Source organism: Panicum virgatum, chromosome 1N, assembly GCF_016808335.1.
Source record: "Panicum virgatum strain AP13 chromosome 1N, P.virgatum_v5, whole genome shotgun sequence".
Classification (NCBI taxonomy): Eukaryota; Viridiplantae; Streptophyta; class Magnoliopsida; order Poales; family Poaceae; genus Panicum; species Panicum virgatum.
This window is the reverse complement of record NC_053145.1, coordinates 41,937,082-41,951,122: the sequence shown is the minus strand read 5'-3', so window position 1 is coordinate 41,951,122 and position 14,041 is coordinate 41,937,082. Positions and strand designations below refer to the sequence as shown.

General features: G+C 43.0%; 1 protein-coding gene across 1 annotated transcript; it reads right to left on the bottom strand.

Moving 5' to 3' along the window:
• Window positions 1–4,351: 4,351 nt before the first annotated feature.
• Window positions 4,352–5,204, bottom strand: LOC120655886. The gene has a single exon (XM_039933864.1). The coding sequence runs from the start codon at window positions 5,122–5,124 to the stop codon at window positions 4,540–4,542; it is 585 nt and encodes a 194-aa protein (XP_039789798.1). The 5' UTR covers window positions 5,125–5,204; the 3' UTR covers window positions 4,352–4,539.
• Between the last annotated feature and the right edge of the window lie 8,837 nt (window positions 5,205–14,041).

Sequence of the window (14,041 nt, the reverse complement as noted above, 5' to 3'; positions counted from 1 at the left end):
GTCCCTATTCACGACCGCCCTTGACGGCCCGCGCCACTGCTCGCCGCGCTGCCCTGCGCTCGCCGCCTGCTACGCCGACCTGGCGCGCTTGCGCTGGCCTACCCTGCGCGGAGCATTGTCGCTGGCTAACACGCTACCTGTGCGGGCTCGCTGGAGCTCCGGCCGCCACCACCATTGTCGGAGAAGAAGCGACTCCGTTGTTTAGAAAATGTTCATTTTTGTTTTGATATATGTTGAGTCTATTGTATCGAGATGCTAAGATAGTTTGTCAAAAATGTTGAATGTAGTTTTTTTTTATTTTTGAACTTTGTTGCTATATTTCTAGAAAATGTTGACTCCATTCTTTTTAAATGTTGAACTATTTTCAAAAATGTTGAATCTGATTAGACTTCTAATGGGGCCTAATGGGTGGCTTTATAGATACCTACCTTATCCATCTTGCGGAAGTTATATAGGAGCCCCATGATGATGGCGCACCACAGAATTGTACTAGGTCCATTGTACCATGTTAGCGTTTGGTAATAATCTATATCTCTTATAAAGATGATCCCCACTCACGATCATTGATTGTTATTTCTCTGAAACCACATTGAGCGACGTCACCTTTTTTATTACAGCCGTTCGATTTTAGGTACAAACTACATCCTGACTATCCATTATGGAATACCAAAGATCTTGCGCTTCCTCTTCCACAAATGATTTCACTTCAGTTATTAGAAAAACCATCAATCACACCACTCAACATTAATCACATCACTCAAACGTCATCAATTTCATTTCAGTTATCAGCCTCCAACAAGTTTTATAGCCCATCTCGATACCCTTCTCTGTTCCATCTTTAGCATGAGAGGCCTATCTAGGACCGGACGGATCCCCTCCCCGCGCCATCCAGTAGCGACGAAGAGGAGGGGGGCGATGAGTCCATAGTGGCGGCGACCGCGACAAACGGGCGGTGGGTGGGCGCGGGCAGGCAAGGCGAGCTCCGCTCCGGCAGAAGCGGGTGCGGAGGCGCCCTTGGTCACCGGAGAGCACTCGATGAGGGGTGTGAGCGGGGCCACCACCGGGGGTTGGGGAGAGGAGGGAAAGAAGAGGATTTGGTTGCGTACAGCTGGACCGCGTGTCGAACGAGTCGGGTTGGAGAGACGTGAGGAAGAACAAGCCAGACCCGGCCCGCTGGTGCAGTAAGATTCAGTTTATTATTCTTTGCCACTTTGTTTGCAGAGTTATCTAATCGAGCTCCATTTTTCTATGCGTTCGATTTGATTTTTACAAATTATTATTGATTGAGAATTTATTAGAAACTACTTTTTTAATCCCGCAGCAACGCGCGGGGAAATCACCTAGTAATAGTAACAACCCTCCCCCAAGATGGTGTGGCATGCTTGTCTCTGCCATCGGGGGCTGAAGGCGTGAGAGAACATAATGGCGATGATCAGTCGAAGGAGAGATGAATAGTAAATGCTTGAGGATAGTGGGAGGCCCCGATCTACCTCGCTATTGTTTTTATCACAACAGTAGCTTGTGACATCAAGTCTTGTGTTGATGTGATGCATCAGTCCAAACGCGCACTACACCACAACACCAAATTAGCAACAGATATCATTTGATAAAAATCCAACATTATGGATGAACACCAAATCGGTAATTTTTGTTTTCCTGAGCAACTATGTTTAAAGATTGGAAAAATCCCTTCTACACTCACTTGTAGCTACTCCATGTGTATCTCATGATGTAGGACGTTCTGACCCAATAAAAGAATATGTACGCGAATTATGTGATCATCTATAACATCAATGGTATATACGTTGAGTATATGATCATACATAAGTATATAGACATATTTATTTTTGTATATTAGTACTAAGGTATAATTATGATATATTTGAAAAAGGATGCTTTTAAATTTTTTTCATAATTACTCCTTTGAAGTATCTTAGAATTAGTATATAAACATACTCAAAGTGATAAATGAGTATGCGGACATACACACGGTGATATACTGATGATGAAGGTAGCTACACGCGAGTGTAGAAAAAACTCATCCTTCAACAATTAGAGATCATTCAGTGATTATATATTCACCATGAAACTATCGGTCAGTAAATAGCTAGGCCAAAAGTTTCCTTTAGATATTTTATAATTCTTAGATTTAATAATACTCACGGTTAATTATATTTAATGAGAATTTGATATATTGTTGATTTAGTATGTTTGTTCGAAAGAGAATTATGATTTTCATGCAATAATATACTTTTTGATATAAATGCATTTCTACCTGTTTGTCACGATTACCTCGCATTTGAACATTACAAATAGACATATATGTGACCACATTAATACATTTCAATACCACATGCAGTTTTGAAAGGAAAAATTCAAATATTTATATATTCTGCACTCTTATTTTCTTGTTCACTTTATGGTTTCTGAAATTTTAAAATATCCTTTTTCTTGGAAAATAGAAAATTTTGGCTGTGGCCTAAATACATCCCTAGAAAAGTTTCACCTAGAAAATCACCATGAAGTACAATTTTATATATACTGACTGACTCTATATGACTAAAGGCGCTTATACTGTGGACTAAAGTGATTTTGTGATTTTACCATATATAGGATAGGAACATATCAGGTGCAAACCGACCTCTTCGTGCAAACCGTGCAAACTCCAATCTGGACTACCAGATCAACATCCAAGAGTGGGCGTAGAGAGAGTGGGAGGGGGATTTGCAAAAGTGTGATTACCCAATTCAAGGGCGGGCAGTTAATTTTTTATGTAAAATTACTCAATCCCTCGTGCCCCTTGGATATTGATCCGGTGGCCCAAATTAGAGTTTGAACAGTTTGCACAAAAAAACTTGGTTTGCACCTCTGATATGTTTCCGTCCATATATAGCCTCTTTTTCACACTGTCGTAGTATCAAACTGTAGTCTATAGGGGTTCAAAAGGCTTTCTCCTTTTAAATTTTAGTGACTGGTTGTCCAACCTGGCCCAATTTTAATGTCCCCTGCCTCCCGACGGACTTTCATGGTGCGCTACTTGGGATCATGCGAGTGACCCAAGTGGATCAGTCACATAAGCCTATGGTGGGCTGTTTTCTTCTTAGATGGGTCCAAAATAAAAGAGTCAGATTGGCCTATATCAGTTCACGGTAAATATAAAAAACAATTAAAATGTTTTTTGGAACATGGAATAATTGTTTTATTGATGAAACAATTGTTCCAACAACAAAAAAATTGTTCCAACATAAAAAAAATGTTCTACCATGTATGATGGTTTGAATGCTAGCCGTCCAACTCCTAATATTTGCCCTTACATGGAGGAGACAAAAAAAATTTGGTCCGGTAGCAACCAGCTTTCCTTACAGATACCTTTCAAAAAAAAACTTTCCTTACATATAGAAAAGGGTACTTTTATTATTCTAGCCTCTGCCTGAGGCATGCATGTAAGTATGTAACCGTCAGTTCAACCATACGTTTTGAGAAATGTGTCTAAAAATAGCAAAAAAAAATAAAAAAACAAGAGCTTTCAATGAAAACACAATATTTTTTTATGAAACAGGAAAACACAAATATGAAACACTTAAGTACATAGTTGATTCGTAAACATTCACTATATATGGTTAGCCATGATCCTTATGAGTTATGACCATTTTATTCAAAGTGTGGCATGCCTACTTCATCATCGTTTGTTGCCTACTCTTTTTTACAAAAGGGACAATTAATATCATGGTCCAATGTGTCCTCGATATATATAACTAGCATATACAACCGGAATTTTCCTTAACACAGCTTCAGAAATGCTTACCTCGCCCAAATAACATAACTACTTCCAGAGTTCTAAATCATAGTTCACTTTCATTCTATAAATTAAACTTGTCTAACTTTGACTAGGTATATATCATAGCAAGGTTTTAAATAGCCAGATATAGCTGCCACTATAGATGGCTATATCTGTTAGAAAGAGCAGCCGCTATACATTTAGTCTGCTAAACATCATAACAGCAGTCATACCGCTAAACATCTTAGCCGGCAATTTAAAATCTTGGTTTATAGAAGAATATAATGACAATTAACTTCTATGAAAAATGTTATAACATGTACAATACCAAATAAATGCAATATTGATATATATTTACTGAAGCTAGATAAAATTTGATTTAAGACATATCTAAAGTGAACTACAATTTGAAACTAAGGGGGTGCAAATGATTTTGCTTAGCATATCTAGCATTTGAAATATAGTAACACTGTAAAAAAAACTACTCGTGCACAGGAATATAATAGATATATACGTAGGCCATTATTTATTCCCGACCTTATGATTGATCATGCGGCTATATGCTCGACTCAATTAACGACTATATGCTCGAATCGTATATTGTGCCACACTCACTCTTCGTACATAAAAAATCTACAAATACAAACACATTCTCGAGAAGTGAAGTAAGGCTCCTCCTCCAAATTTAATTTAAACCACACAAACGAACGAAGATCTCGCGAGATCAAGAGGACCACTCTTTGCACGCCATGATTATCGAGTCATGGCGAGCCCTGGAAAACAGCGGCGAAGCTCTGCGCCCTAAGCTGCTCGTAGAACATGTTGATGAACTCCTCGGCCCTGTCGTCCACGTCAGGAAGCTCACCGCACTGCGCCCACCCGTCATCGGCCAGCACCGCATCGTCATCTTCCTCCTCGTCCTCCGTCCCCAACTGACGATCCTGCTCTTCTACCGCAGAAGCCTCGGCCTCCGACGCCGCCGCCGCCGCCGTCTCTGGCGAACCGCACGGCGCTCGGAGCGAGCCGAAGCAGGACGACACGGCGCCGGGCACCCGGGAGCGCAGCAGCAGCCTCTTGGCGGCGAGGAACGCGGGGCTGGGGCTGTCGGCGCACGAGAACTCGTGCTCCATGAGCGCGCGAGCGGGCCACGGGCGGTGGTGGCCCTGCTTGCCGCGCCCGCCGTGGTGGCGGTGGACGAGCGCCAGCGTCCTCCGCGCGACCCTGTGCATGAGCCGGCGCCGCTTCATGAAGAGGTACTTGAGGTAGTCGCCGGTCAGGGCGAGGAGGCAGCGCAGTCGCCTGCCCGCCGCCGAGCCGGCGGAGCGCCGGCGCGGATGATCCTCCATGTGCGAAGTTGTGCCGAAGCGTGTGCTTCGCTAGGGTTTCTGCGAGAGCCTCTACATGTATGTGTGTGATGTTAACTTGAGGGAATCTATGTCCTGGGGATTGTACTTGGGTCAAGCCCGTGCCCATTTTATAGCTAGCTAAGCTGGGGTGTGGTAGCAAGCAGCCAGAAATTAAACAGGCAGCTGGGGAGTATTGAGATGGAAGTCAGAGGTGACACAAGGGAGGGGCGCATGATTTCGGGGCAAGAAAACGTTTTGGTGAATGGGAGAAGCAAGCTGTGGGAGCTAGCTGGCCGGCCGCAAAAGCTATGGTGCCTGCAACTTGCATTGTTCGTGATGGTCACGCGCTAACATCTGCTGGCTTTATGCATCCAGTTTTCGTTCCATCTCAAAACTATACATACGGAATTATTTGGAACTAGATCAAGACGTACTTTTCTTTAGAAAAATTAGATCAACATTTTGTGCGGCGAAAATGCTCAAAACGTCGTCTTTCAGACTACTGTATGCCGACTAGACTTAACTAGTACCCCGTGGATTCACGAACAAGTGGCGTCTTGGGCATCGGCCAATTAATATGACACAATTCTGAAATACAACTTTTATATTAGCTATTAATTAATTTTCATTGTTATATATATGAAGAAAATGTTTTTCCTGACACAAACCACTACTAGAAAACGGCCCATGGGAACCGGTTGAAAATGGCCTTAGGCACCGGTTTTCCAACCGGTTCCCGCCAACCGAGACCAATGGCCTCACCTTAGTACACCGGGTATTTAACCTGGTGCCTTAGTGCTTAGGCACCCATTGGTACCGGTTGGAAAGTCCAACCGGTACCAAAGAGGCTGCCACGCTGACGCAAGGTGGCAGCCCCTTTGGTACCGTTTGGTCTTTCCAACCGGTACCAATGACATTTTCCCTTTTTTCCCAAATTCAGTTTTCTTTGTTATATTTATTACTGTTTATTCTTTTATAATTGCTAAACGCACTCAAGCTCTACAGTACTATACGTTCATTGGTGTTCGTGTTCGTTTTCAGAGAATATTTGAAACTAACTAAAAGTGAAATGCGAGCATATAATTAAGCTAATTAGATGAACTAACATATTTACAAATTTACAAACATCAAGACATAATGTTTAAAAATATTTACAAATGTACAAGTCATGTTTGTAGTCCAACTACTGGCCCCCTCAGGAGGTAGACGGAAGTCCTCTATGGATGTGACCGTCGTGGTAGAACTCGCTTCTAGGATCCAAGATCTCGTTCAAAATGAATCCGGCGAGCTGCTCGCACACGGCGTTGATCTGATCAGTAGAGTAACATTCATCCGCCATTTGAGACATCTATCATTTAGAAAAAAAAAGGATTAACATCATGTGCATTAGTACAATTATGAAAATATACTAGTGAACGGTTTGGACGTACTCTCGTGTCTTCATCAGTAACCTTCCTGCATGGAGTCATGATGTGCAAGTAGTCGCATACGTAGTACCCGCACCAATCAGTTCCTTGTTGTTGTCTCGCACACTTAAGGAGAAATAAATAAATTACTCAATTTAGAACAATTTGGGATTATATACTTAACTAGACAAATCTTTATGAATCAACATACCGGATAATCCATGTTAACGTTCAGTTCAGGCCTCCATTGACCACGTCCTTTGTTATTTCTCACAAATTTTTTCCAAACCCTGCGCTCAAAGTTAAGTTTGATATTCAGAAATTGTTATTAACAAAAAAAAAGATTTGATTGTGCAAACTGAACTTACCTGTTCAAGGGGTATATGATATGTTCGATTGCGGACTTTGGATTTCTCTTTGAGTCAAAGACTATAAGATTGCCGGTCTCTACGGAAAGTATGAGTAAAATCCAATGATAACTGCGGATATAGATAGGATATATACATACATGCATTAGACGACTTAGTATTTATTTAGTAATATAATAGAGGATTGAGTCAACCAAGGCTTACCCAAAGTTGTATGGTATGAATATATAGGATTTGTAATTTTGCCTAGTCAATGAATCGTACATGTTTTCGCACGTTTCCTTGTAATTTTCGTTGAGCACTTTCTGGTTGACTAGCAAAGGAGACATGAAGCCGATCTGATGGTGCCATCCATGTTTTCGGCTTCTTTGGGTCTCCTGTCTAAACGATACAATAGAAATTTTATAATGCACACATATAATTATGTTCTTGTTAACAAAAAGTATTAATGTAGAGGTAAGTGATACTTACAAAACCCAAATGGTGATGATAGCGGCGTCGAGGGCTTGTCGATGGTAAATGTGATATAAATTTTCGAAGTACACCCAGAAGTCCTCCTCCCCGCGGAAGAAATCATGGTCACGATACTTGACTCCAAACATTTTCCCATGGTCCTTCGACATTCGCAGGTACCATCTATGCAAATTGAACATCTGCGTGCCTAGACTTTTCTCCTCTTCCTCAGTGACAAAAGGTTTTCCATGCTGGAATGGAGTAAGAACGGGAGCGACAGGGATTTCTGCCTCCACTTGCCCCGTTGCCTCCTCTAGCGTTAATCCAGTTTCAGAAAGAAATATCGTGGCCTGCAGGTCCGCCTGGAGTTGTACGTCCGTCGGGTATAGGAGTGGCAACCCTGGCACCCGGAGGGGCTCGAGTCCTTTTTGTTGTATGCCAAGCTGAGGAATGGTCTTGTCACATTTTTTCTTCAGATTTCTCACCTTGTGTGCTTTTGTCAGAGTACGATCATAGTCCGAGGGTAAGCTTTCCGGTTTTGGTGGGTTGTCTAGGTTTGCGAGAAGCTTTTTCCCTAGTTCTAGAGGTACCTTTTCCCTCGGCGGGGGGACTTTAGGCTTCAATTGTTCTTTTATATATTGAGCAGTCTCCTCTTCCAACTCCTCAGCAGTTTTCTCGTAGGTTAATTTTCTTTCGACCGTTTTCTGCTTCTTCTTTGAGGGTCCATCCGCTGGGAGGCCGGATGCTGTCTTTTTCTATCCTTTTTCTAGGTCAGGAGGAGTTGGAGTACTCGTGGCCCTTTGCGCCGGCGGAGACGGTGGTGAAGGAGGTGGTTGTGGGGACGGCGGTGAGGGAGACCGCGGAGACGGGCGATCGGTCTGCACGGGAGCCGTTGTGCTTGCAGTAAGTTTGATGTCGGCCTTGCGCCATAGAACGACCCCGTGCAGTGCGTCTCCCAATGTCTTCTCTCCATCCCCTCCAACGAAGTCGAGCTCAAGATCCTCATTGTTTCCAACTATCTGCTCGACTGTGACGGAGGTGTAGCCAAGGGTATCAGCCTTCCATGAATTGTAGTAGGAGGATTCAGGGGCAGGGCTGACATGTATGCGACATGAATGGATATATTTCTTGCTCGCACATGAAGCTCGCACGGTGTCGGCATGGTGACGTCGTCCACTGGATACCTCTGGTCATCTACCGCCGTTGGCTCAATCTGGGGTTGCTGTTCCGCTTGTACGTCGGGCGCCGCTGTGGATGCACAGCTGCTGCGTCGCTGAGAGACCGGGCTTATCACAAAATCCGGGTGTGACCCAGCAGTGCCCCTTTGGCTCAGAGCTAGCTGCACTGCCTTATTGACCCTGGCGTCCATCTGAGATTCCAAGGACGCAACCTTCCTTGTCATCTCTTCTTGCATGGCACGAAGTTTCTCTTCCTGTTCGGCTTTGCTCTTTCGGTGAGTCTTGCAAGAGGAATCTCCGGCCCAAGCAACTTTCCATGGGACCACGCCGATGCCGCGGGCTCGTCCAGGGTGTTCCAGATTCTTTAATGCCCTTGTCAGCTCATCATTCTCCCTTTGAGGATGGAATGTTCCTTGTTGGGTCTCATCTATTGCAGCGACTAGATCGCGGGACACTTCTTGCATATGCTCGGGCATGACCAAATTTCCATCCAACTGGTTTAGTGTCACGCCATTAGCAAATAACCACCACTTGGATCTATCCGGCCAATCCCAAGTCGTCGGCCTGATGCCTCTATCCATAAGGTCCTGCTCCATCTTCTGCCATTTTTTTATTGACTTCTTGTACCCGGCAGCCCCAAGGTGGTGGCTGTACTTCTTATTTGCTGCATTCACCTTGGCCTATTCGGATTTTTCTTTGGCTTCCTCTGATAGTTTGTATTGTTTGAACTCCTCCCAGTATGGTTTAACCTGAGGAAGATCATCCCAGTTCGGCTCCTTATCCTTCTTGATGTAATTGATGTACAACTTCTTCTTGAAAGTTGCAAAGGCAAGGGCCATCTTTTTCAAGGCACATTTCTTCACAAGTTCTTGGTCAACTCCTTCAGGAAGAGTGAACATATCCTTGAGTTCTGTCCATAGCATTTCCTTCTGATGTGCAGGCACGACGTGTTGCTGTTCTTCGGGTTTACTCATTTTCCATAGTCTTGTGGTGATCGGAATTCTTGCCCGAACAATAACCCCACATTGGTTGACAAATTTTGTGCTAGCAGCCTCTAGAGCACTTGGACAGCCCTCTGCGTCCACTTCTGTGACGACCTGTCTTCCCTCTATTTTCTTGGTTGGCCGGCGTCTCCCTTTTGACTGACTCAACGAAGTCGATGCGGAGGTCGACTAAATTACAGAAAAGATATGTTAATCGCAAAACTAATCTAACGAAGTCACCATGCATATAGTTTTAAGATTCGTACTAGAACATACTACTGTTGATTGGGCGGCGGCGCAAAGTCATCATCTTCTTCATCGGCATCTCCAGAAATATTCAGGAACGAATCAGCTGTCCGAGCATCTTCTTCAGCGATTGGTTGGGTGGTGTTGGCCCTCGTATCTTCGTTTATTGCGTCCAACATGTATTGCTTGACGACCTCGTCATCACCGAAGGGGTCCATCCTTAACTGAAACCGTAAAAATGTGTTAGAGTATGTGTCCATCCTTAAATGAAGCAGGAGAATTCAATTCTTTGAACGAATATGCATGTTTGAGAGAGAGAGAGAGTGTGTGTGTATGTTAGAGGGACAGAGAAAGAGAGAGAGAGAGAGAGTTAGTGAGTGAGTGTGTGTGTGTGTCTGTGTGTGTGTTAGTGAGAGTGTGTGTTAGGGTGTGTTTGTGTGTGTGTTAGAGAGAGAGAGTGTGTGTGTGTGTGTTAGAGTGTGTGTGTGTGTGTGTGTGTGTGTCGTGGAACGGGGTCGAGGAACCGGGGTTGAGGGTCGAGGTCTAGGGTTGAGGGTCGAGGTCGAGAGTCGAGGGACGGGGTTGAGAGTCAGGGTCGAGGGACGGCGAATGCATGAGTGAGTTAGAGAGCGAATACGAACAGGTTCGAGCTCGAGAATTAATTTAAATCAATCTAAATTACAAATGCAATACATGTAATCAAGAATTGTACATAAAATTATTACTCGTCGTCGTCATTACTCATTGTCGTCGTCATTACTCGTCGTCGTCATTACATTATATAGTGAAATACATGTCGTCGTCGTTTAACCATTAAATACATGATTAAATAAAATCTTTGAATGACACAATTCTCTATCTAAATTCTCTTCATTTCCTTCTATATATGAAATAACTTGAGTGATATCTTTACCTAGGACGAATGGTTCATCTCGATAGCCAAGCTCTTTCAGGTCTACCGTTGTCATTCCGTACTCGTCGATATCAACACATTTTCCTGTGAGTTTAACACAATGACAACGAAATAGAGGTATTTTCAACGGCCCATAGTCGAGTTCCTAGATCTCTTCAATGTAACCAAAATATGAGTTCATTTGGCCACTAGAGTCGGTGGCATCTATACGGACACCACTATTTTGATTGGTGCTCTTGTTATCTTGGGCACCTGTATAAAATGCGTAATCATTAATTTCATATCCTTGGTACATCAAGATTGAATTTGCCGGACCCCTGGCCAGCCAAGCTAGCTGCTCATGAATTTGATCGTTAGCCAATGACTTCCTTCTGCAACCAGGTGGCGAATGTATCGTTATGATGTTTTGTAATCCATGTCTCAGACTTCAAAGGGTATATGCTTCGCACAATTTGCATGTGCTCCTCCATGTATGGAGCCACCAAGGCTGATTGTTGCAGAACTGTGAGATGTGCTTTGCTCAACGTGGCATGATCTGTGGCATTTACTGATTTTCTTCCAAGTGCGCCCTTTCCAATCAGCCGCCCTAATGACGTGATACTGGAATTCCAATTGGGCAGAGTTCTTCCACATAGTCAACACAAAACTCAATGACCTCCTCTGTGACGTAACCCTTCGCAATGCTTCCTTCTGGACGAGCCCGATTACGAACGTATTTCTTTAGGACTGCAAAGTATCATTCAAAAGGGAACATATTATGAAGGAAAACAGGACCGAGAATACCAATCTCTTTGACCAGGTGAACTAGAAGATGCGTCATAATATTGAAGAATGATGGAGGAAATATCATTTCAAGACTGACTAAACTTTGGACAACATCCTCTTGTAGCCTGCTTAAACTCGATGGATCGATTGCCTTCTGTGAAATTGTGTTGAGAAAGACGCATAGCTTTATGATTGTTGCTCGAACATTAGCTGGTAGAATACCTCTAAGTGCAACTGGAATCAATTGCGTCATCAACACGTGATAGTCATGGGACTTTACGTGTGCAAATTTCTTCTCTTTCAAGTTCAGTAGCCTCTTTATATTCGAAGAGTAGCCTGATGGGACCTTGATACTGTTCAAACAGCCAAACATACTTTGCTTCTCTTCCTTACTAAGAGTGTAGCACGCAGGACCTAGATAATGATGTCCTTTATCCTTTTTTCTGGATGTAGGGCGGCCCGTTGTTTCATACATTGAAGATCTTGCCGCGCTTCCAATGTATCCTTTGCCTTACCGTAGACACCAAGGAATCCTAGAAGGTTCACAAAAAGATTTTTTGTTAGGTGCATCACATCAATTGCGTGGCGGACGTCTAAGACTTCCCAATAAGGTAACTCCCAAAAAATACTCTTCTTCTTCCACATAGGTGCACGTCCGTCATCACTCTGCACTGGTTTGCTGCTGGGTCCTTTTCCGAATACTACTTTTATATCTTTGACAATTTCAAACATCATTTTCCCACAACGGTGCCTAGGCTTGGTACGATGATCTGCCTTTCCATCGTAGTGAGCATGCCTCCTCCTTAATGGGTGCTTGATCGGAAGAAATCGACGATGACCCATATACACGATCTTCCTACAGTGCTTGAGGTACATGCTGTCGGTTTCTTCTAAACAATGGGTGCATGCCCTATAACCCTTATTGGATTGTCCAGAGAGGTTACTTAGTGCTGGCCAATCGTTGGTGGTTACGAAAAGCAATGCACGAAGGTTAAAATGATCCTCTGCGTGCGCATCCCACATACGAACACCCTCCTCTTTCCACAACAATAGAAGATCCTCAATCAGTGGTTTCAGATACACATCTATATCGTTACCGGGTTGCTTCGGGCCGGGGATAAGCACCGGCATCATAATGAATTTCCACTTCATACACAACCAGAGAGGAAGGTTGTATATACAGAGTGTCACAGGCCAGGTACTATGGCCACTGCTCTGCTCACCGAAAGGATTCATGCCATCCGTACTTAAACCGAATCTTATATTCCTCGCATCATTTGCAAATGTTGGGAATGTTCTGTCCACTTTTCTCCACTGCGACCCATCAGCGGGGTGCCTCAACATATTGTCTTGCTTACGTTCTTCTTTGTGCCATCACATCAATTTAGCATTCGTTTTGTTCATGAACAAATGTTTCAGACGTGGTATTAGAGGAAAATACCACATCACCTTGGTAGGCACCCTCTTCATTACACGCATCCCCTCAACGTCGCCTGGATCATCTCGAGGGATCTTATACCGGCATGCGTTGCATACAGGGCATGAATCCAAATTTTCATACTCACCTCGATATAGGATGCAGTCATTAGGACAAGCATGTATCTTCTGTGCCTCTAATCCTAAAGGACAAACAACTTTTTTTGCCTCGTATGTTGTCTCCGGCAAGGTGTTACCCTCAGGGAGTAAGTTTTTTATAAGTTTCAGCAACTCCTCGAATCCCTTGTCAGACAAACCATTTGATGCCTTCCATTGCAATAATTCCAATGTGGTACCCAACTTCTTTTGGTCTTGTTTGCAATCAGGGTACAACAATGTTCTGTAGTCCTCCAACATACGCTTCAGATCTCTCGATTTCTTTTCTGTTTCACAACCTTCCTCAGCTTCGCGCAGCATCTGACCAAGATCATCTTCTACAATGTATCCTTCAGTATCTTCTTCAGGCTCACCCATTGCAGTGTCATTGAAAAAGGAATTATAATTGGTTGCAAAGTCAGGAATCATGTCCTCTTCTTCTACATTATTATCCAGTACAATTCCTCTTTCGCCATGCTTGGTCCAAACATAGTAGTTCGACATGAAACCACTATTGAACAAGTGACTATGGATGGTTCTTGATGATGAGTAATCCTTCTCATTCTTACAGAATTTGCATGGACAACGAACGAAACCGCCATACTTGTGTTTTTCGGCCGCTTCTATGAATTCATGCACGCCATCCATGAACTCCTTTGAACGCCGGTCGGCCATGTACATTCATTGCCGACTCATCTGGGTCCACAATACATTTATATACATCATTGTACTGTACAAATAGTTCATTCATACTACCAATTTATAATAATACATTTATATAATTGATAATGCATATATTTATAATAAATAGATACTATTCACTTATCAAATAAATGGATAAAACATATAAATACAATAATTTGATAGTATTCAAATATCAAATAAATTGATAACGCATATAACTACAATAAGATGCTACAAATAAAAATAATTATCACATGTATATATACTCTTATTATTATTGTCAACTATCGAAGCCAAAGTTTGAAATGGTGATTATTATACGTACGTATACCAAGACAAAATAAGTCAG

What these genes read in the sequence shown, in the direction of transcription:
- LOC120655886 (XM_039933864.1), bottom strand. Translation starts at nt 5,124, where the DNA reads ATGGAGGATCATCCGCGCCGGCGCTCCGCCGGCTCGGCGGCGGGCAGG.